The sequence below is a fragment of the Oncorhynchus keta genome, unplaced genomic scaffold, assembly GCF_023373465.1.
Source record: "Oncorhynchus keta strain PuntledgeMale-10-30-2019 unplaced genomic scaffold, Oket_V2 Un_scaffold_8559_pilon_pilon, whole genome shotgun sequence".
Classification (NCBI taxonomy): Eukaryota; Metazoa; Chordata; class Actinopteri; order Salmoniformes; family Salmonidae; genus Oncorhynchus; species Oncorhynchus keta.
The window spans coordinates 141,702-166,643 of NW_026291008.1; the positions used below are offsets into that span (position 1 = coordinate 141,702).

At 42.6% G+C, this 24,942-nt stretch overlaps 1 protein-coding gene across 5 annotated transcripts; it reads right to left on the reverse strand.

Moving 5' to 3' along the window:
* Positions 1-1,540: 1,540 nt before the first annotated feature.
* Positions 1,541-23,374, reverse strand: LOC127929592 (dynein axonemal heavy chain 9-like). Of its 5 annotated transcripts, none has more exons than XM_052517570.1 (4): positions 22,924-23,374; positions 17,593-17,676; positions 3,147-3,306; positions 1,541-2,778 (listed from the first exon to the last, which is right to left on the reverse strand). In XM_052517570.1, exons 2-4 carry the CDS (start codon positions 17,653-17,655, stop codon positions 2,744-2,746), a joined length of 258 nt encoding a protein of 85 aa, XP_052373530.1. In that variant the 5' UTR covers positions 17,656-17,676; positions 22,924-23,374; the 3' UTR covers positions 1,541-2,743. The 5 variants fall into 5 exon arrangements, 2 of the variants coding, with proteins under 2 accessions (XP_052373530.1, XP_052373529.1); XM_052517569.1 differs by having other exon boundaries at positions 22,884-23,374; XR_008135294.1 differs by lacking the exons at positions 1,541-2,778; positions 3,147-3,306 and adding exons at positions 12,572-12,760; positions 17,191-17,349 and having other exon boundaries at positions 17,603-17,676; positions 22,884-23,374.
* Positions 23,375-24,942: the final 1,568 nt, after the last annotated feature.

Below are 24,942 nucleotides of genomic sequence, written 5' to 3' on the forward strand. Positions count from 1 at the left end.
GGGATTGGTGCATGAGCCTTGGCTTGTGATAGATGTAACGACTTATAGGAGCTTATCTCCTGTTTCTGTAGTGAGGCAGCTTGATGTACCAGGACACTAGTCTATCTCCTGTTTCTGTAGTGATGTACCAATACACCTCCTGGACAGGACACTAGTCTATCTCCTGTTTCTGTAGTGAGACAGCTTGATGTACCAGTACACTTCCTGGACAGGACACTAGTCTAGCGCAGGGCCGGACTATCAATCCGTGTGTGCGTGCGTGTGTGTGTGTGTGTGTGTGTGTGTGTGTGTGTGTGTGTGTGTGTGTGTGTGTGTGTGTGTGTGTGTGTGTGTGTGTGTGTGTGTGTGTGTGTGTGTGTGTGTGTGTGTGTAATGCAGTATGGTGTAGTACTAAAGGTACCTTTTTGGAGAGCAGCTCCTTGCAGAGTGTGTACAGGGCAATCAACTTCTTGGCCAGTAGCTTGGCACTGAGTAAGTCTTCAGCATGGTCTCACAGATCAGCGCAATGTCAGTCACCACCATGACACGCGGTCTGAACACACACAGATCACAGATCAGAAGAGAGGATAATATGGTGAGATAAAGGAGCTAGCTCTCTGAAGAGAGGATAATATGGTGAGAGAATGGAGCTAGCTCTCTGAAGAGAGGATAATATGGTGAGATATAAAGGAGCTAGCTCTCTGAAGAGAGGATAATATGGTGAGATAATGGAGCTAGCTCTCAGAAGAGAGGATAATATGGTGAGATAAAGGAGCTAGCTCTCTGAAGAGAGGATAATATGGTGAGATAATGGAGCTAGCTCTCTGAAAAGAGGATAATATGGTGAGATAAAGGAGCTAGCTTTCTGAAGAGAGGATAATATGGTGAGATAATGGAGCTAGCTCTCTGAAGAGAGGATAATATGGTGAGAGAATGGAGCTAGCTCTCTGAAGAGAGGATAATATGGTGAGAGAATGGAGCTAGCTCTCTGAAGAGAGGATAATATGGTGAGAGAATGGAGCTAGCTCTCTGAAGAGAGGATAATATGGTGAGATAATGGAGCTAGCTCTCTGAAGAGAGGATAATATGGTGAGAGAATGGAGCTAGCTCTCTGAAGAGAGGATAATATGGTGAGATAAAGGAGCTAGCTTTCTGAAGAGAGAATAATATGGTGAGAGAATGGAGCTAGCTTTCTGAAGAGAGGATAATATGGTGAGATAATGGAGCTAGCTTTCTGAAGAGAGGATAATATGGTGAGATAAAGGAGCTAGCTCTCTGAAGAGAGGATAATATGGTGAGATAAAGGAGCTAGCTTTCTGAAGAGAGGATAATATGGTGAGATAAAGGAGCTAGCTCTCTGAAGAGAGGATAATATGGTGAGATAAAGGAGCTAGCTCTCTGAAGAGAGGATAATATGGTGAGATAATGGAGCTAGCTTTCTGAAGAGAGGATAATATGGTGAGATAATGGAGCTAGCTCTCTGAAGAGAGGATAATATGGTGAGATAAAGGAGCTAGCTCTCTGAAGAGGGGATAATATGGTGAGATAATGGAGCTAGCTCTCTGAAGAGAGGATAATATGGTGAGATAATGGAGCTAGCTTTCTGAAGAGAGGATAATATGGTGAGATAATGGAGCTAGCTTTCTGAAGAGAGGATAATATGGTGAGATAATGGAGCTAGCTCTCTGAAGAGAGGATAATATGGTGTGAGAATTTTCATTTTATTTAACTAGGCAAGTCATTTTAGAACAAATTCTTATTTACAATGACAGCATAGGAACAGTGGGTTAACTGCCTTGTTTAGGGGAAGAATGACAGATTTTTACCTTGTCAGCTCGGGGATTTGATCTAGCCACCTTTCGGTTACTGGTCCAACGTTCTAACCACTATGCTACCTGCCTCACCAAATGGAGCTAGCTCTACCTGAAGAGAGGATAATACAGTGAGAGAATGGTAGCTCCATCCTGCCTGCATAGCCTGGGTTCATGGTGATGAAGATCCCTACTATCAGTTGTGTCTGATGATAAGTTATATATAACAGGGAAATCCGGTTGTGATCTGAATCAGAAAACAGTATTTCCATGCAACAGATGTTGCTAGGAATTACTATTGGTGTTGTACACAGAAGGTTAAGAAACATTAACATCAACAATCAATCCAGATTTGTAGTGTTGTGTCCAAATCAAAGAACCAGGGTCATGTTCAATAGGGTAAACCGTATCAAAATGTTTTGCAACAGAAAAAGGAAAACGTTTGGCTTGTACCTCCCCATTTGAAAACATATTCTCCCTGTTGAACATAACCCTTTGTTCACATGATAAAAACAGTCCCCACCACTTCCCATTGTTGCGTGTGGCAGTCTGAATGGTTTTGACCTACACAGCTACCACTGACAGGCCCTCCACAGAGATACAGTTGAATTCATCAAGTAGGCCCTCCAGTCTAGGCCCTTAAAGATGTTCCCTATAGGCTGGACATGACAGGGGATGACATTACTAACACCACCTGGGTGCTATACAACATGCACAAGGAACTATTCAAGTGCAGAGGGAGAACTACTGAACATCAATGATTATGAAAACACTATATTGTGGAGGTGGTAACTGGTGATATTCCAACTGAAAAACAAGTCAAGACAAGAAAACAAAAAATAGGAACCAATGTGTCCTTGTTCTAATCTTGAGGTCCATCTGTTCAGAGCCGTTGAAGACGTACACCATGATGCCCAGGGCCCCTCCCAGGTCCTTGGTGGTCCCACTCTTCGTCAGGTGGAGAGACTGGGTCGGAGTGAGGTAGCACCTACACATGACAACAACAACAACAACATCACACACTGAGAACAACAAAGTGGTCATTAATCACAGCTCTCTATTCCTGACTACTGAATAATTATATTCTTTAGGACACAAAATAAAAGTACAATGAGATAATATTTGGTATTCTAATCAGCATTGATAGCAACACAGTTGTAAACATGAAATAAACCTAATGACAAGATGAACAAAATAAACTGAGAGATGACAGTACAGATTTAGGGGGAGAGTTATGGACCAGTCTGTGAGGGGACTGATGACTTGACTGGGTTAGATTTAGGGTTGAGGATTAGGGCTGTGGTTGAGGCTAGGGTTGAACTGGACATGAACATAGGGTTAGGTTGAGGTACTGACCGGCCAATGAGGGGGTGATGACCAGACGAGGGGTGTTCCCCAGGTATTGGTAGGAGTAGAAGAAGTGAACATCACAGATGTTAGCCAGGCAGTGTCTCTGCTGCTCGTCCCAGCGATGCCTCAGCTGAGACAGCCAGTAGAAAGCCTGCCCGTTGGTCACCTGTAAAAACATATTCCATTTGATTTGGAACGGAAAAGCCAGACAAAATGAAACAGGCCTATTTATATAATGATTATGAGTTCGGAGGGCAGAAATGATTCAATATTAAAGCATTAGACCTCTCACTAAAGGCTTCAGTCATACAAAAGTTATACTTAAATCCAAACTGGCTCTCTGGCAGATTAGTAAGAATGTCTCACCCCATGTTCAAGAATGGCCTTTTCCCCTTTATTCAGACTACAACCGCTCACTTTCAGTTATTTGAAAATGAAGCAATCTCCAGAATATCGGTGTTTTAAAAACAAGAAATAGAGAGTTGGTTGCAATTTCACTTTAATCCACCAGAAAAGACAGAACATATATTACAAAAAATATTATGGTTAAACTCAAATATACTAATTGATTTAAAAAAATACAATATTTTTGGACAACATTTTTTTTTGTTTATGGTATAATCTTTGTAAATTATATCATAAATAGGACTGGTGGATTTATGTCACACATGCAGCTAAAATATATGGAAATGTCTACTTTATTCAAAATTACATCTAATTGCAGCATTATCACAAAAATGTAAGAGGTAAGCGGAAGGGGGACAAAGTAAGGGACTTGTCTGTTGGCCCTGCATTGGCCCTGTTTGGCCCTGCATTGGCCCTGTTTGGCCCTGGATTAAAGACCAACATTGTCTAAAGAAAATTGTGATGAATAAAAACGTATACCCATTTCATTTAAGGACCAAAAAATGTACAGCTGTGCCATATAGACTGCAAAATAGTTGAGGAGATTTTTGATGTACCAATTCAATGGCACATGGTTTATGAATTGATACACAAAACAAAGCAGGTGTAATGGCATTCCTCCTCCTCTTCTGAAGAGGAGAAGCGAGAAGGATCGGAGGACCAATGCGCAGCGTGGTAAGTGTCCATAATGTTTATTCAAAGACATAAACTGAACACTACAAAACAATAAACGTGAACGAAAACGAAACAGTACCGTGTGGCAACAAACACTCACACAGAAACAAACACCCACAACTCAAAATGAAACCCAGGCTACCTAAGTATGATTCTCAATCAGAGACAACTAACGACACCTGCCTCTGATTGAGAACCATATTCGGCTGAACTCAGAACCCCAACATAGAAAAACACACAGACTGCCCACCCCAACTCACACCCTGACCATACTAAATAAAGACAAAACAAAGGAAATAAAGGTCAGAACGTGACAGCTGGATTCAAATCTTTGAGTTTTTCAATGTAAATTACTATACAAAATTCTTGGAAACAATAGAATGTTTTATATATATATATGGGGAATATAACCATCTCAGCTCTGCAAGTTTGCTGCGAAGAGACATAATCATTAGATCATTTATTTTGATACAGTCCATATGTAGCTTGTTTTTGGTAGAAGGTTCAGGAATGGCTGAAGAATTGCAACATTTACCTGGAGATAATTCTGAGTCTGTGTGTGTGTGTTAACTATACTTGTGGGGAACCAGAAGTCCCCACAAGTAAAGTAAACAAACAAAAATTTGACCAACTGGTGTAAAACACCAGGGGACAGCAGCTTGCATTCATCACCAGTCTAGTATGTCAGGAGATCTAATCAGCAGTGGGTCTGTAGGTTGAAGAGGAGCAGGGGCTGCTTCTCAAATGGCACACTATCCCCTATAGTGATCTACTTTAGACAAGAGCCTTATGGAAGCCCTGGTAAAAAGTAGTGCACTATACAGGAAATAGGTTGCCATTTGGGATGCAGAAGGGGGAGATTATTGAAACAGCCCATCACGGCCAAGGACGTGCTAACCTTAACCACATACTGCTGACAACAGTGACAACACTGATATAGAACAACCCTCTGTGAGCCTCCCTCAGCCTCCCAACACGGCTCTACAGACACACTCTACAGTCCCAAATCACACCCGATTCCCTGTGTACACTAGTGCACTACTATCCAAGCCATATGAGGCCCTATAGCCATAGTGAACAGAGTGATATTTGGGGCTCAGACTTGGTCAGTTCAGCAGCTCTCTATGAAAGGAGATAACAGAGCAGGTGTCCATGTTTCTGACTGACAGCTACATTCAACACCTCCACCTGTCCCTGTCCCCACCCCCACTACAGGTGCATAGACTGATGGAGAATATAATACCTCTGGGAGGTAATAATGGGATGGAAAGGTATGATAACTACTGGGTCTGTGTCTTCTAGCAGAGGAAGATTGAGGCCTACAACTTCCATCATTTCAAATTTGACAGCCATTAAAAATGGTTAATGCAGCTGTACATTCTTTGTTGAGCTCGAACAAAAAATGTTTTGTGTTTACAATATTGGATCTTAATCAAAAGGATCCTACATGGAGCCACACGTCACCCGTTTCTTCTTGTAGTCTTTGTGCACCGACTCAAACCCGTCCTCCAGCCTCTGAAATACCATTCTCACGTCGTTGCTCCACCAGGCCTGAGAGCCAGCGAGAGCTACCTGGCCTGAGTAGTCTAACAACCACTGTATCCTGGGGACGGTCCTCGTAGAGGGATAAAGGCTACGAAAAACATGTATATCTTCAAAGTGATTGACCATGTGAACCTTTTCTGAAGATTTTCTAGTTTCTCAAACAGATGGGGGTTTATTGTTTTGGTGCTGTCCAACAACTCCTGCAGAGACAGAAATACACTGAGTACGGTTTACTGTAGGGTACTGTAGTTTATTAAATACACAGAGTATTGTATACCGTAGGGTACTGTAGTTTATTAAATAAACAGAGTATTGTATACCGTAGGGTACTGTAGTTTATTAAATAAACAGAGTATTGTATACCGTAGGGTACTGTAGTTTATTAAACACACAGAGTATTGTATACTGTAGGGTACTGTAGTTTATAAATTAGACAGAGTATTGTATACCGTAGGGTACGGTAGTTTATAAAATAAACAGAGTATTGTATACTGTAGGGTACTGTAGTTTATAAATTAGACAGAGTATTGTATATTGTAGGGTACTGTAGTCTATTAACTACACAGAGTATTGCAGGGACGTCGCTAGGCTTAAAATATTCATCAGTCCCCCCTAAATAAATACATATATCCGTCAATATATTTTCTCTGTGATATCTTTTTTTTTTCATTTTAAGAGCGGGCACTAGGACCTGGGGGAGGCTGCTGCTGCAGAGGCTACTGCACGCGCTAGTGATATACGGGCACATGGGCATGATACACTAACACAGGTTACCACGCGGTTAAACACCGCTTCTCATTCATTTCAATGGAAGGAAAGCGGTGAGAAGTGGAGAGAGCCGGGGATCTTTTGGCGGTGCGAAGGTGGCGTGGGAAGCGGTGAAAAATATAAACTTTTCCCAACTTCATGCAAATCACCAGTGGCGACCACTGGGCGATGACCAATCATATAGAGTAGTTCCCATGATGAATTTGACACTATGAGACCCAAGGCTGGAGACTTTCTTCAGCTAAAATGGCTGACAAAAATACTAGAATGGAAGCAAATGTAAGTGCTTATATATAACGAATCATGCAAAAACATTTTTTACAGTTGATAGGAATATTTTAGATAATGTAGAGACACGATTATGCATGTTTTTTTTTAATCATAAAGTTAATTTGCGAAAATCGAGATTTAGCAAGCTAGCTGACAGCTTTATGGGTGTTGTGACAGGAGTATGACATTGTAATTCTGGTTGTTTACTGTTTTATGGACTCCCGAAACAACCAGGAAACCAGACTCTCGTCTTGTTAAAACAGTGGATGTAAAGAATCTAGCTAGCTGAAGCATTTACTGCAAATTGAATGTACAATTTTGTAAGCTTGCCTTGCTGATATTTGCCATGCAATGCAGATAGATGAAATAGTATAGCTAGCTATGTTCTTGCTTATTGTGAAGTGGAGGATAAAAATTATCTGTATGCCTATAGATGTGTAGCTAGCTAACGTAAACCCGTACATCGCCATGGTCCGTACAATTGCCCTTATTTTAGCGCCCCAAAAACGTAATACTTCCAGATCAACTGTAATGCCAATATCATTGTAAAGCACAATTTCTTCCTTTCCAACAGAATCAATTACATGACCTAAACGCTGCACGTTTATGCATAATTCAAGCAGGCAAGGATCCCCGTCGGGTCTTTTTTTAAATGGTGGGTGGGGAATCGAAACTAATGTGTGATAGTGAGAAGGAGAAATGTTGTGCGGGAAAATTGCTTTTTTTGCCCCACTCGATCTGTCCAACTTATCGCCTCTAAAATGTAAATAAAACACTGTAAAGGGTTCATATAATCTGTCATTACATACAGTGGGGCAAAAAAGTATTGTCAGCCACCAATTGTGCAAGTTCTCCCACTTAAAAAGATGAGAGGCCTGTAATTTTCATCATAGGTACACTTCAACTATGACAGACAAAATAAGAAAAAAAATCCAGAAAATCACATTGTAGGATTTTTTATGAATTTATTTGCACAAAAAAAGTTTCTCAATACTTGGTTATATACCCTTTGTTGGCAATGACAGAGGTCAAACGTTTTCTGTAAGTCTTCACAAGGTTTTCACACACTGTTGCTGGTATTTTGGCCCATTCCTCTATGCAGATCTCCTCTAGAGCAGTGACGTTTTGGGGCTGTTGCTGGGCAACACAGACTTTTAACTCCCTCCAAAGATTTTCTATGGGGTTGTGATCTGGAGACTGGCAAGGCCACTCCAGGACCTTGACATGCTTCTTACGAAGCCACTCCTTCGTTGCCCGGGTGGTGTGTTTGGGATCATTGTCATGCTGAAAGACCCAGGAGGTTTTCACTCAATCTCATGATACATGGCCCCATTCTTTCCTTTACACGGATCAGTCGTCCTGGTCCCTTTGCAGAAAAACAGCCCCAAAGCATGATGTTTCCATCCCCATGATTCACAGAAGGTATGGTGTTCTTTGGATGCAACGAAGCATTCTTTGTCCTCCAAACACGACAAGTTGAGTTTTTACCAAAAAGTTATATTTTGGTTTCATCTGACCATATGACATTCTCCCAATCTTCTTCTGGATCATCCAAATGCTCTCTAGCAAACTTCAGACGGGCCTGGACATGTACTGGCTAAAGCAGGGGGACACGTCTTGCACTGCAGGATTTGAGTCCCTGGCGGCGTAGTGTGTTACTGATGGTAGGCTTTGTTAATTTGGTCCCAGCTCTCTGCAGGTCATTCACTAGGTCCCCCCGTGTGGTTCTGGGATTTTTGCGTACCTATGATGAAAATTACAGGCCTCTCTCATCTTTTTAAGTGGGAGAACTTGCACAATTGGGGGCTGACTAAATACTTTTTTGCCCCACTGTACCTATTTGAAGGTTTGTGTTGAATTTTAAATCGGGTTTTTAGGGCGGTGCTAAAGTGATCTTAGAAGTAAACAGCGGCTTTGAGAATGATCATCGCATGCAATGATGATGCAAAAAATGACTAGGTATCCCCCCCTTACCCCCGTCACTGTCCATTTCTTGTTTTTAAAGGATAAGAGAAGTGCTACACCTGGTGGGGAGAGATTGTAAGACAGAAAGATGCTTTATGCGTGCTGTACGTTACGACACGTCAAGATGTAACGGAGGGTCAGTTTATTCAACTTTTCTCCAATACTATAGAGCCATTACCATGTCGATCAACGCTTGAATAGAAACCTAGTTCACACCCCCGATTTTGACGTCAACACAGTTGCTACAGTTTTCTTTGTAGCCTCGTTTGAATGTTGCGGTTGTGCACATTTGTACGGAATGGGGTGAGTTTACGTTATCGAGCCAATCTGTGTATGGACCCAATCATTTGGTATACATATTAGTTCAGAACCAAGCTATGAACCTCAGTTATCATAGCCAGTTGTATCAACTTCAAAACAGTCTGAATGACATTAATGAAGCCTATGGATTGAGTAGAATATAATATAACTTTGTGCCAAGGATGCAAGTCCTATATACATATAGCTATTACCATGCATGAGATCCCCACATTGTAGCCTGTACATTTAATATATTCACTGATCATGTTCTCTGGCTTGGCAAATAAAGGTGCAGTTCAGGTATAATTGCTTTGAGATTATTCTTCAGTCATATCCAATACCAGGAGTATCACATTCCAGTCTTTGTATGATGCTGTGTCTGTTATGTGGCGATGCTGTGTATGTATTACAATTATACACTTCAGCAGTGTTTACCAATCCTGGTCCTGGGACGGCAATGGTTACACATTGTAACTAATAGACTAGAAATAGGATTTAACTAATTAAAGACGGATTTGTAATTCAAATATACAGAAATATATATATTTTTAAACAGTACCCAACACTTCCTATACATAATGTAAATACTCTAAAACCGGTTCATCTCCATATCAAATGCCCTTCATCTGCATTGATCTGATAACAGGATAGGTGTAGTACTTCATTAAATGAGACTTAATTTCAACCAGTAGAGAATATGAAACGCTTTATTGAAGGAAGTTAATTATCCAAGTGTTATAAATACAAGCATTATCAATACAAGTTCAACCTGTACTTCAATGCACATCTGTTGTGCATTATAAAACAGTGGAGGAAAGAGGGGGCAGTGAGAGAGGTGTAAAAGACAAAGGGAAAGTGTCTGCAGAGCACTTTATGCTGAAAAACATGAATGGACAAACAATGCAGAGTAGTTATAGAAATAATGAAGTGTCGTACTATTCTCCATGGGCCGGGCCCTCTTGCCCATTCTCCATGGGCCGGGCCCTCTTGCCCATTCTCCATGGGCCGGGCCCTCTTGCCCATTCTCCATGGGCCGGGCCCTCTTGCCCATTCTCCATGGCCGGGCCCTCTTGCCCATTCTCCATGGCCGGGCCCTCTTGCCCATTCTCCATGGGCCGGGCCCTCTTGCCCATTCTCCATGGGCCGGGCCCTCTTGCCCATTCTCCATGGGCCGGGCCCTCTTGCCCATTCTCCATGGCCGGGCCCTCTTGCCTATTCTTTGAAGGTGGAAGGAGCCACAGTTAAACACCTGAGCCTGCTTACTGCACAACACAATCCATCAATGGGGGCCCTCTTGCTGTTTTTTGTACAGATTTATCCAGTGTGGGTTATAGGGGCCCTAATTGTTCTAATTCTCCATGGGTGATTTAAAATAGCCTGTTTTTGTACATGGACGTCACACCCTTACCTGATTAGAAATCAATGGGAGAGAAACTGTGATTTTAATAACTGCAGTTGACATAGACAAGGAAATGTAAGAATATTAATTTTTCAATGTGAATGGCCCTCTTAAATGGGCCTTTGCCCATTCTCCATGCCCTCTTGTGAAACATCCTGGGAACAGCAACCTTGTCCTCTTCTCACATAGGAGGTGCCCATCTCCATGGCACATGGAGCCTCTCTTGCTGGCCGTTCCCCCCTCTTGTCCCCATCCTGCAGAACAGCAGACTTCTCTCTGCCTGATCTCCCTCCTGGCCCTCGTGTCCCATGGTTATACAGGCCCTCTTGCCCATTCTGCAGATCCCCTCCATGGTCCTCGTGCCCATTCTCCATCCATCCTCTTGCCCATTCTCCATGAACAGCAGGGCCCTCTTGACACATTCAGCAGAGAGCTGCAGATCCCCTCCTGGTCCCCGTGTCCATCCTCATGAAGTTATGCAGAACAGCAGACTTCTCCTCTGACACACAGCAGAGAGCTGCAGATCCCCTCCTGGTCCTCGTGTCCATCTCATGAAGTTATGCAGAACAGCAGACTTCTCCTCTGACACACAGCAGAGAGCTCCCCTCCTGGCCGGGTCCATCCTCATGAAGTTATGCCCATTCTCCATGGCAGAGAGCCAGATCCCCTTGGCCCATGTCTCCCATGAAGTTATGCAGGCAGACTTCTCCTCTGACCCAGCAGAGGCTGCAGATCCCCTCCTGGCCCGTGTTCATCCCATGGTTATGCAGAACAGCCCTCTCTGCCCATTCCCCTCCTGGTCCTCGTGTCCATCCTCATGAAGTTATGCAGAACAGCAGACTTCTCCTCTGACACACATGGCTGCAGATCCCCTCCTGGTTCGTGTCCATCCTGAAGTTATGGAACAGCAGCCCTTCTCCTCTGACACACAGCAGAGAGCTGCAGATCCCCATCCTGGTCCTCTTGCCCATCCTCATGGTTATGCAGAACAGCGGGCCCTCTGATCCCCCCTGGTTCTCCATCCTCATGAAGGCAGAACAGCAGCCCTCTTGCCCATTCTCCATGGCCGGGCCCTCTTGCCCATTCTCCATGGCCAGGGCCCTCTCTGCCCATTCTCCATGGCCGGGTCCATCCTCTGCCCATCTCCACAGCCGGGCTGCCTCTTGTCCATCCTCATGAAGTTGGCAGAACCAGAACAGCAGACTTCTCCTCTGACACACAGCATGAGAGCTGCAGATCCCCTCCTGGCCTATTCTTTGAAGGTGGAAGGAGCCACAGTTATACACCTGAGCCTGCTTACTGCACAACACAATCCATCAATCAGATTTATACATGAGTGTGTGGGTTATAGGGTGTCTAATTGTTCTAATTCTTTTCAATATGGGTGATTTAAAATAGCCTGTTTTTGTACAGACGTCACACCCTTACCTGATAAGTAGAAATCAAAGGGAGAGAAACTGGGATTTTAATAACTGCAGTTGACATAGACAAGGAAATGTAAGAATATTACTTTTTCAATGTGAATGGCTCTTAAAAGAGCCTTTGGTTGTGCATAGTGTAGTCTATGGTGTTGCCAGGGAACAGCAACCTTGTCTAAGAAGTAGGAGGTGCAGATCCCCTCCTGGTCCTCTCTTCCATCCTGTTGAAGTTATGCAGAACAGCACTTCTCCTCTGACACACAGCAGAGAGCTGCAGATCCCCTCCTGGTCCTCGTGTCCATCCTCATGAAGTTATGCAGAACAGCAGACTTCTCCTCTGACACACAGCAGAGAGCTGCAGATCCCCTCCTGGTCCTCGTGTCCATCCTCATGAAGTTATGCAGAACAGCAGACTTCTCCTCTGACACACAGCAGAGAGCTGCAGATCCCCTCCTGGTCCTCGTGTCCATCCTCATGAAGTTATGCAGAACAGCAGACTTCTCCTCTGACACACAGCAGAGAGCTGCAGATCCCCTCCTGGTCCTCGTGTCCATCCTCATGAAGTTATGCAGAACAGCAGACTTCTCCTCTGACACACAGCAGAGAGCTGCAGATCCCCTCCTGGTCCTCGTGTTCATCCTCATGAAGTTATGCAGAACAGCAGACTGACACACAGCTTCTCTCCTCTGACACACAGCGGAGAGCTGCAGATCCCCTCCTGGTCCTCGTGTCCATCCTCATGAAGTTATGCAGAACACAGGTAGCCTTCACACACCTGAATTCCTCCAGGAGGCAGTCCCAGATGGCCCTGGTCACCCAACCATGCACAGTAACTGTAAGCAGTCATTTTGTAGGAATCGCCAGTTACAAGGTATCTGTAGGAATATGGAAGACAAATGTAATTATTAGACTTTTACATCATCAGGTCATTGTGGATTACTAAAGTATAATATCCCTGATAACAAACCATGATAACATTGGATTGATAGATGCATGGGCACACATATGTGCATGTCTAGCATGTGACAATTACAGGATCATATCAAGGATAGCATCACAAATGAATACATAAATACCAGTAGAATATTGAGTTGAGTTCAAAAAGTGTGATAGGTGGTGCAGGTACAGTGGGGGAAAAAAGTATTTAGTCAGCCACCAATTGTGCAAGTTCTCCCACTTAAAAAGATGAGGCCTGTAATTTTCATCATAGGTACACTTCAATTATGACAGACAAAATTAGAAGAAAAAAAAAATCCAGGAAATCACATTGTAGGATTTTTTATGAATTTATTTGCAAATTATGGTGGAAAAATAAGTATTTCACCTACAAACAAGCAAGATTTCTGGCTCTCACAGACCTGTAACTTCTTCTTTAACTTGATACTACCCATCCCGGATCCGGGAGCGTAATCATCGCCTGAAACAAATTAGCATAACGCAGCGGATATAAATATTCCTAGAAAATATTCCTATTCATGAAAATCACAAATGAAATATATTGAGACACAGCTTAGTATTTTGTTAATCACCCTGTCATCTCAGATTTTCAAAATATGCTTTACAGCCAACGCTAGACAAGCATTTGTGTAAGTTTATAATAGCCTAGCATAGCATTATGCCTTGCTAGCAGCATGCAACCTTGTCGCGGAAATCAGAAAAGCAATCAAATTAAATCGTTTACCTTTGATGAACTTTGGATGTTTTCACTCACGAGACTCCCAGGTAGATAGCCAAAGTTCATTTTTTCCCAAAATATTATTTTTGTAGGCGAAACAGCTCCGTTTGTTCTTCACATTTGGCTGAGAAATCGCCCGGAAATTGCGGTCACCACAGCGGCAATTTTTCCCCCCAAATTAGCTCCATAATATCGACAGAAACATGGCAAACGTTGTTTAGAATCCATCCTCAAGGTGTTTTTCTAATATCTATTCGATAATATATACGTCGGGACAATTCGTTTTTCTCTAGGACCGATTGGAGTAATGGCTACCTCTGTACTTTACGCAAGAATCTCTCTCGGAGCCACCATGTGACCACTTACGCAATGTGCTCGCCTATGGCTATTCTTCAACAGAAATGCGTAAAACTATGTCACAATGCTGTAGACACATTGGGGAACACGTAGAAAGCGTAATCTCGTTGATGGTACATTCACAGCCAAATAGGGAGTCATTGGAACGCAGCGCTTTCAAAACCTGGGGCACTTCCAGACTGGATTTTTCTCAGGCTTTCGCTTGCAACATCAGTTCTGTTATACTCACAGACAATATCTTTACAGTTTTGGAAACGTTAGAGTGTTTTCTATTGAAAGCTGTCAATTATATGCATATTCTAGCATCTATTCCTGACAAAATATCCTGTATAAAACGGGAACGTATTTTCCAAAAATGAAAATACTGCACCTATAGTTCCAAGAGGATGAGGCTCCTCTGTCCTCCACTCGTTACCTGTATTAATGGCACCTGTTTGAACTTGTTATCAGTATAAAAGACACCTGTCCACAACCTCAAACAGTCACACTCCAAACTCCACTATGGCCAAGACCAAAGAGCTGTCAAAGGACACCAGAAACAAAATTGTAGACCTGCACCAGGCTGGGAAGACTGAATCTGCAATAGGTAAGCAGCTTGGTTTGAAGAAATCAACTGTGGGAGCAATTATTAGGAAATGGAAGACATACAAGACCACTGATTATCTCCCTCGATCTGGGGCTCCACGCAAGATCTCACCCCGGGGGGTCAAATGATCACAAGAACGGTGAGCAAAAATCCCACAAACAAACGGGGGGACGTAGTGAATGACCTGCAGAGAGCTGGGACCAAAGTAACAAAGCCTACCATCAGTAACACACTACGCCGCCAGGGACTCAAATCCTGCAGTGCCAGACGTGTCCCCCTGCTTAAGCCAAGCCCGTCTGAAGTTTGCTGGAGAGCATTTGGATGATCCAGAAGAAGATTGGGAGAATGTAATATGGTCAGATGAAACCAAAATATAACTTTTGTAAAAAAAAAAAATCAACTCGTTGTATTTGAAGGACAAAGAATGCTGAGTTGCATCCAAAGAACACCATACCTACTGTGATGCATGGGGGTGGAAACATCATGCTTTGGGGCTGTTTTTCTGCAAAGGGACCAGGACGACTGATCCGTGTAAAGGAAAGAATGAATGGGGCCATGTATCGTGAGATTTTAAGTTATAACCTCCTTCCATCAGCAATGGCATTGAAGATGAAATGTGGCTGTGTCTTTCAGCATGACAATGATCCCAAACACACCGCCCGGGCAACGAAGGAGTGGCTTCGTAAAAGCATTCCAGTCTCCAGATCTCAACCCCATAGAACATCTTTGGAGGGAGTTGAAAGTTTGTGTTGCCCAGCAACAGCCCCAAACCATCACTGCTCTAGAGGAGATCTGCATGGAGGAATGGGCCAAAATACCAACAGTGTGTGAAAACCTTGTGAAGACTTACAGAAAACATTTGACCTCTGTCATTGCCAACAAAGGGTATATAACAAAGTATTGAAACTTTTTTTTGTGCAAATAAATTCATTAAAAATTCTACAATGTGATTTTCTGGATTTTTTTTTCTCATTGTCTGTCATAGTTGAAGTGTACCTATGATGAAAATTACAGGCCTCTCTCTCATCTTTTTAAGTGGGAGAACTTGCACAATTGGTGGCTGACTAAATACTTTTTTGCCCCACCGTATGTGTGTCTGATGGCAGTGTATTCCAGATTTGGGAAGCTCTCGCAGAGAAAGCAGATTGACTAAACGTGCTTTTCCTTAAGAGAATGGTACAATCACCTCTCATATTACTAGTTTACCTAGAGTGTCCTGCGTTGCATTGATGTTGAAATGCAATGCAGGGGGATGGTTTAACAAAAGCGCATTTGCGAAAAAAGCACAATCGTTACACGACTGTACCTAACCATAAACACCAATACCTTTCTTAAAATCAATACACAGAAGTATATATTTTTAAACCTGCATATTTAGCTAAAAGAAATACAGGTTAGCAGGCAATATTAACCAGGTGAAATTGTGTCACTTCTCTTGCGTTCACTGCACGCAGAGTCAGGGTATATGCAACAGTCTGGGCAGTCTGGCTCGTTGCCAACTAATTCCCCAGAATTCTACGTAATTATGACATAACATTGAAGGTTGTACAATGTAACAGAAATATTTAGACTTATGGATGCCACCCGTTAGATAAAATACGGAACAGTTCCGTATTTCACTGAAATAAACGTTTTGTTTTCGAAATGATACTTTTCGGATTCGACCATATTAATGACCAAAGGCTCGTATTTGCGTGTGTTATTATGTTGTAGTTAATTCTATGATTTGATATTTGATAGAGCAGTCTGACTGAGCGGTGGTAGGCACCAGCAGGCTCGTAAGCATTCATTCAAACAGCACTTTTGTGCGTTTTGCCAGCAGCTCTTCAAGCATTGAGCTGTTTATGACTTCAAGCCTATCAACTCCCGAGATTTGGCTGGTGTAACCAATGTGAAATGGCTAGCTAGTTAGCGGGGTGCGCTCTAATAGCTTTTCAAATGTCACTCGCTCTGAGACTTGGAGTACTTGTTCCCCTTGCTCTGCATGGGTAGCGCTGCTTTGAGGGTGGCTGTTGTCATGTGTTCCTGGTTCGAGCCCAGGTAGGAGCGAGGAGAGGGACGGAAGCTATACGGTTACACTGGCAACACTAAAGTGCCTATAAAGAACATCCAATAGTCAAATGGATATGAAATAAAACTGGTATAGGGAGAAATAGTCCTATAAATACTATAACTACAACCTAAAAACACTTAACTTGGTATATTGAAGTCTCATGTTAAAAGGAACCACCAGCTTTCATATGTTCTCATGTTCTGAGCAAGGAACATATTGCACTTTTACTTTCTTCTCCAACACTTTGTTTTTGCATTATTTAAACCAAATTGAACATGTTTCATTATTGATTTTTATTGATGTATTATATTAAGTTAAAATAAGTGTTAATTCAGTTGTTGTAATTGTCATTATTACAAATAAATCAAATAAATAGGCTTTTTTTTGGACCTCCAATAATTGGTATGGGCGTTGAAAAAATCATAATCGGTCGACCTCTAATTGGGATGCATGGATCTATCATAGGCTGTATCCCAAATGGCACCCTTTTCCATTTATAGTGCACTACTTTTGCCTAGACCCCTATAGGCCTGAATCAAAAGTAGTGCACTATAAAGTGATTGGAAATAGGGTGCCATTTGGGACACATCTCCATTGAATCTCTTGTCAGATCAGTGCTATTTCCCTCTGTCACCTTGGCGGTGATGGCGTGTTGAGCCCTGTTGCGTTGTCGTATGGCCTGGTTCTTCAGCTCGCTGACAGCCCACAATGATGTCAACAGGTTCTACACATAGAGATCTAACCCACGATACACGTCCCTCACACAGGCCTCTTTGTACAGTTCACAGATGTCCTACACAAACAGAGGGTAGATAGTGATGACGTCTAACTGATAGGTTCAACACTAAGGCATCTAGTTCTTTGCTAACACATATGGCATAATGACAGAATATACTGCAGAAGAGATGGGGAGGGTGACACGTGTGTGTGTGTGTGTGTGTGTGTGTGTGTGTGTGTGTGTGTGTGTGTGTGTGTGTGTGTGTGTGTGTGTGTGTGTGTGTGTGTGTTGAGGCGTTAGGTAGGTAGATGATGTCACCTTGACAAACCTCCTGAGTTCTGCGCCCATCTGGTCCATGTTTATCTCCCTCCACTTGGTCATTGTCCAGACCTCCACACTGCACTGCATAGATAAATATACACAAGTGAATGAATGGGGAGCCTTAATGGGACCGTTTTGAAGTTACCAGGGACACACTGGTGTTATGCTGAAGAGAGAGGAGAGGGCTTCCACAGCTCTGGGGTTATGTTATGGTGTTATCCTACAGAGGAGAGGGCTTCCACAGCTCTGGGGTTATGTTATGGTGTTATCCTACAGAGGAGAGGGCTTCCACAGCTCTGGGGTTATATTATGGTGTTATCCTGAAGAGAGAGGAGAGGGCTTCCACAGCTCTGGTGTTATATTATGGTGTTATCCTACAGAGGAGAGGGCTTCCACAGCTCTGGGGTTATATTATGGTGTTATCCTGAAGAGAGAGGAGAGGGCTTCCACAGCTCTGTTGTTATATTATGGTGTTATCCTACAGAGGAGAGGGCTTCCACAGCTCTGGGGTTATATTATGGTGTTATCCTACAGAGGAGAGGGCTTCCACAGCTCTGTTGTTATATTATGGTGTTATCCTACAGAGGAGAGGGCTTCCACAGCTCTGTTGTTATATTATGGTGTTATCCTACAGAGGAGAGGGCTTCCACAGCTCTGTTGTTATATTATGGTGTTATCCTACAGAGGAGAGGGCTTCCACAGCTCTGTGGTTATATTATGGTGTTATCCTGCAGAGGAGAGGGCTTCCACAGCTCTGTGGTTATATTATGGTGTTATCCTACAGAGGAGAGGGCTTCCACAGCTCTGTGGTTATATTATGGTGTTATCCTACAGAGGAGAGGGCTTCCACAGCTCTGGGGTTATATTATGGTGTTATCCTACAGAGGAGAGGGCTTCCACAGCTCTGGGGTTATATTATGGTGTTATCCTACAGAGGAGAGGGCTTCCACAGCTCTGGGGTTATATTATGGTGTTATCCTACAGAGTAGAGGGCTTCCACAGCTCTGTGGTTATATTATGGTGTTATCCTACAGAGGAGAGGGCTTCCACAGGTCTGGGGTTATATTATGGTGTTATCCAGGTCAAACAGCCCGTCTGTCCCTGACCGCCAGCAGGTGTCCCATCCCCTCCACTAAGACATCACGATCGCCCTCAGACACAGCCTGCCGCTGCCCCTCGTCTTGGCCCGCACAAACTGCTCCAGCTCATCCAGACTGGGAGAGTACGGGAGCCATGGATGTAATGTTTAAACAGTAGATAGTGCTGACTAAATTAGAGGTCAAGTCTTAAACAGTAAATAGCCTCTGAAGTGTGTGCAATGTTTTCTCCTGATCATAGCTCCACCAATAAACAACGTTTTTCTCCTGTTCATAGCTCCACCAATAAACAACGTTTTTCTCCTGATCATAGCTCCACCAATAAACAATGTTTTCTCCTGATCATAGCTCCACCAATAAACAACGTTTTTCTCCTGTTCATAGCCCCACCAATAAACAACGTTTTTCTCCTGTTCATAGCTCCACCAATAAACAACGTTTTTCTCCTGTTCATAGCTCCACCAATAAACAACGTTTTTCTCCTGTTCATAGCTCCACCAATAAACAACGTTTTTCTCCTGTTCATAGCTCCACCAATAAACAACGTTTTTCTCCTGATCATAGCTCCACCAATAAACAACGTTTTTCTCCTGATCATAGCTCCACCAATAAACAACGTTTTCTCCTGATCATAGCTCCACCAATAAACAACGTTTTCTCCTGATCATAGCTCCACCAATAAACAACGTTTTTCTCCTGATCATAGCTCCACCAATAAACAACGTTTTTCTCCTGTTCATAGCTCCACCAATAAACAACGTTTTTCTCCTGTTCATAGCTCCACCAATAAACAACGTTTTTCTCCTGTTCATAGCTCCACCAATAAACAACGTTTTTCTCCTGTTCATAGCTCCACCAATAAACAACGTTTTTCTCCTGTTCATAGCTCCACCAATAAACAACGTTTTTCTCCTGTTCATAGCTCCACCAATAAACAATGTTTTTCTCCTGTTCATAGCTCCACCAATAAACAACGTTTTTCTCCTGTTCATAGCTCCACCAATAAACAATGTTTTTCTCCCGATCAGAAATCCACCAATAAACAATGTAGGTTTTTTGGTTTGCTGTTGTGATGGAAATTATTCTGCTGCTGAACCCAACCCCTCCTGACAACACACACTTGGAAGGAGCACACATTGAATTCTCCTAGATAAATGAAAAGACGTTCTGTCAGACGACCTGTCAGTGACGTATGTCATAAGATGTTCCTTGAACATCCAGCTCCGCTTCTTAATGATATTCGGAAGACTGATCTTGAATGACTTGATATCTACTCTGAACCATCCCCCAAACACTCTAACGTCCACCAGCTTCATAGTAGTCTATCTGGAAAATCAAGCAGAAACTGAATTAGAAATCACCTAATTTAGTGACAGATTTGAGTATTGCAGTCTTTTAAAATGTCTACTAGGGTTGGAACATTCCTGTAGATCTCCCCAAATTCCCTGGTTTCCCAGAAATCCCTGTTGGAAAATTCCCAGAATAAACAGGAACCCCGGGAATCATCCAAAACGGATTACTGAAAAAAACAGAATTTTTAATAAAGTTACTGGAATTTTGCAACCCTAGTCTCTGTAGAGCTTTACAATGTTCTAAAATGTTCAAATTGAGAGACTGCTTGTGTAACATCTAACCAAACCATGACACCACCAGACCAGTAAACATCTATCTAACCAAACCATGACACCACCAGACCAGTAAACATCTATCTAACCAAACCATGACACCACCAGACCAGTAAACATCTATCTAACCAAACCATGACACCACCAGACCAGTAAACATCTATCTAACCAAGCCATGACACCACCAGACCAGTAAACATCTATCTAACCAAGCCATGACACCACCAGACCAGTAAACATCTATCTAACCAAGCCATGACACCACCAGACCAGTAAACATCTATCTAACCAAGCCATGACACCACCAGACCAGTAAACATCTATCTAACCAAGCCATGACACCACCAGACCAGTAAACATCTATCTAACCAAGCCATGACACCACCAGACCAGTAAACATCTATCTAACCAAGCCATGACACCACCAGACCAGTAAACATCTATCCTAACCAGAAGCCATGACACCACCAGACCAGTAAACATCTATCTAACCAAGCCATGACACCACTAGACCAGTAAACATCTATCTAAGCAAGCCATGACACCACCAGACCAGTAAACATCCATCTAACCAGCCAGACACCCCTGACCAGTGATCTATCTAAGAAGCAGCTCAGCATCTAGACCCACCAGACCAGTAAACATCTATCTAACCAGGCCATGACACCATCCACCAGTAAACCTCATCTAGGCCCTGGGTTCACCATCCCCAGACAGCAGACCTCAAACATCTAACCAAACCAGACACCCCTGACCAGTAACAGACCATCCTAACCAAGCCATGACACCACCAGACCAGAAACATCAGAACCAAGCCATGACACCACCAGACCAGTAACAGATCGAACCAATCATGAACCCAGCCAGCCAAGCACTAACCCTGAAATCTGATGATAGTTGGAGAGCTATCAGGTATCTATAGGTGTTCTGCCACTCAGCAGCTCATACATGCCGTATCCAGCCTCACTCTCCAGGGAGGGGATGAAGGTCACCACGGCCCTAGGAGGGGAGAGCACAATGTGGGACTCAAACAGAGGAACCTGCTGCCTCCACCCTGGTCCTCCCCAGCCATGTTCTCCACAAAGAAGTCCAGAGAGCGAATGTTGAAATATGTCATCTCATATGAGGGACAATGTACCTGCTGGGATATGCTGAGTATATGATATTTCCTGGAGGTCCAGAAGTTGAGCTCAGCACTGGGTTCTGGGTTAAGACTCTTAAGAAGCAGCTCAGCACTAGTCCCTGGGTTCAGATCCATCAGAAGCAGCTCAGCACTGGGCTCTGGGTTCAGATCCAGCCTAAGCAGCTCAGCACTAGGCCCTGGGTTCAGATCCATCAGAAGCAGCTCAGCACTAGGCCCTGGGTTCAGATCCATCACAAGCAGCTCAGCAATAGGCCTTGGGTTCAAACCCTTCAGAAGCAGCTCAGCAGAATCCTCCTTCAAAATCTTCTGGATCAGATGGGTCCAGCTGATCACCATAGACTCAATGGCATGGACCACTGTCCAGTCATGGCTATCATGCCTGATTCAGAAGATAAATGCCCTAAAATCACTCAGACATTGAATACTGTAGTAATGCAGCAGCTGCTCCAAATGGCACCAAGTTTTTCCATATATAGTGCACTACTTTGAACCAGTGAGCTATTAGGGAATAGGGTGCCATTTGGGATGTAGCCCGTATTAGGACCCCTTGGAGTGTGTCTGATGTTCCTCTGAGAGCCCTCTATCCTGGCTGTAGCGGTTGGGATGGGGAGGACCGTTTTCCCAAAGAACTGTCCCCTAACCAAGGACACCTTGTTCCTCATGTTCTCTGAATGTCCAACTGGGTCTTGTGACATCAAATGCGGCCACGTCTGATGGTTCTTCTCGTTGGACAGTAGTGGCACACACACACCTTGACAAACTAGATTAGTAAAAGTAGACCTTCTCTATCTGTTCATGTCTTTGGTTATGGCTAAACACACATGTAGTCAATGACTACATCTTAATATGATGACTACATGTGGATATTTTGTCACCTTGGCCAAATAGAGAAGGCAAAAATCTCTCAATGTTTACTGGTCTTTGGTATAAACAAGCAGTGACAAATATTCCCTTTAATCTATCAATATAGGTCTAAACTTATTTCATGCTAGTTGTTTAATTATTTAACAGAATTCAGGTCAGAATCATTTAGTGGACTGCCTGACTGTAATATGGATTGGAGACTGGGTTAAAACAACAACACTTGATTACCTGTTCAACAGTGAATGACATCTGTGGAAGAAGAGGCTGGGAGACCAAGCCAAAAAGTATGTTTCCTGCAGTTTTCAGCAATTATGGACACAGCTCTCTTCTTGAGAACATAACATTATTTATCTTTAGAAGCAGGTAAGGCCTAAAGATTGATTTACAAAATAGTTAGAAATTACAGGCAGTAGCCATGACAATGTTCCACTGTAAAAAAACAGTCAAGTAAAACTATAATTTACAATCTCCTTGCTCATAGACCCAAAACAATAATGTGTTTACAACACTAATAACACATTCAAGTACTAAAGTGACTGAGTAACCTGCCAGCCTCACCTCGGGGAGCACCAGTCGATGGTAGAGTCAGAAACAATACCTTGCTTTTCGAAGACACCTTTCAGAACGGTCTGGCGTTCCTCGACTGTAACACACTTCTTCTCCCAGGTTTCCTGCCTTACTTCCAAAATCCGACTAAACGTTTGTTTTTATAAACTTTACTCTGTCATCCTCCTAAAAGGGGGGGACATTCTCCTCGACAGACATGTTTCATCCTGACAATTCTTTGTCACTAAAACTTCAAACTTGTGTCACTATATAGCGTTACTTCATTCCGCGGAAAGTATGTAACAGTTTCTGACTATTTGACGAACTAATCATGATTGACGTGAGAGGTGTATGCATGCTCTCCTGCGCAGGCTTTTCCTTTGCCGTACAATGTTAGGGGCGGTGCAGCGTCTCGTTTCCTTGCCGACGATTATACAGATGCTCCATCTTCCTTGTATCTTCAAAGAGAAAACCACTCCTGGAAAAACAAATCTTCCCAAATTGCTCAGTAGTTGTAGGTTTTTTCAAACCATATTCAGGGTTGGGGAGTAACGGATTACATGTAATACGTTACATGTAAGAGATTACAAAAACGGCAACTGTAATCCGTTACATTACCAGCAAAAATATTGTAATCAGATTAGATACTTTTGAAAAACTAGATGATTACTTCGAGGATTACTTTTAAATTCAGAAAAGATGTTTACGAAAAAAATGTTTGACACTCCTCTGTTTTCTCAATGACATTAAAATCAGCATTGAAAAAAATCTCAAATTTAAGGTGGTTCCACTTTAGCGAGTCTGACCACAACTCAGAGACCACATTTGGTGATGACACACCAAATGTGTTTGATGGATCGCGGGAAAAGAGCAGCAATAGCATTTTGTAGGCTACAGTCCAAGCTATGTCTTCCATTGCTGCGACTGCTGTCGGCATCCAAAGATTATACAATTTGAATAAACGCTTGGAGGTAAGGATGACAGCTGTGGTGTACTGTAGTCTACGGCGATATATCTTTCACTTGTTGATATCTACATAGCGCATTGATGTGAATCACTGCTGCTCTCTCATTTAGCTATTTGCGCCTTACGGATTGTGGTTGTTGTGGATGCCTGTTCACAGATCTAAATGTGTATTTGAACCCAGTAATGGTTGAATTCAAGAAGTTTAAGCTGCCTATCAATCATTGTTTTTGAAACCAGTGGACAGCCAGTGAAGAAATGCGCTCGTGCACATCTGCATAGTGCGGATCATAAAAATAATAAAAGTGGGGCTTTTATCAGTGGTGGTAAAAGTAAAGATACCTTAATTGAAAATGACTCAAGTAAAAGTGAAAGTCACCCAGTAAAATACTACCTGAGTAAAAGTCTAAAAATATTTGGTTTTAAATATACTTAAGTATCAAAAGTAAAAAATATAAATAATTTCTTATTCCTTATATCAAACCAACCAGACGGCACAATTTTCTTGGTTTTTAAAAATTATTTATGTATCTTCAAGGACACATTCCAACACATAATTTACAAATAAAGCATTTGTCTTTACTGAGTCCACCAGATCAGAGGCAGTGGGGGTGAACAGGGATGTTCTCTTGACAAGTCTGACCACTTCCCTGTGCTGCTAAGCATTCAAAATGTAATGAGTCCTTTTGGGTGTCAGGGAAAATGTATGGAGTAAAAAGTACATCATTTTCTTTAGGAATGTAGTGAAGTAAAAGTCAAAGTAGTCAAAAATATAAATAGTAAATTACAGACACTAAAAAAAACTACTTAAGTAAAAATAGTTTACATAAGTACTTTACACCACTGGCTTATATTGTTCAATCTGATTCATGCTGATAAAAAAAATACATCCATAGGCCTAATACACACATGCTCAAACTTGCAGACTTTAGATAGACTTAAAGGGGAAATCTGTAGTTGCTACATATATATATATATACATATATATTAATGTAAAGATATAATTTAATGGTATTATTATATGTAGTAGAAAGTGATGGGTTAGAAGAAGCCTACATAACCAACCCAGAAAGTAAAATGTAACATCCATATATGGCCAGCTATGTAA

Bases quoted from the DNA above. Each gene is read 5' to 3' on its own strand.
- LOC127929592 (XM_052517570.1), bottom strand. From the start codon at position 17,655: ATGACCAAGTGGAGGGAGATAAACATGGACCAGATGGGCGCAGAACTC. The intron at 3,307-17,592 runs GTGACATCATCT...ATGTTTTTACAG, and splicing joins AACTCAGGAGGTTTGTCAAG to GTGACCAACGGGCAGGCTTT. The intron at 2,779-3,146 runs GTCAGTACCTCA...TGTCATGTGTAG, and splicing joins CATCACCCCCTCATTGGCCG to GTGCTACCTCACTCCGACCC.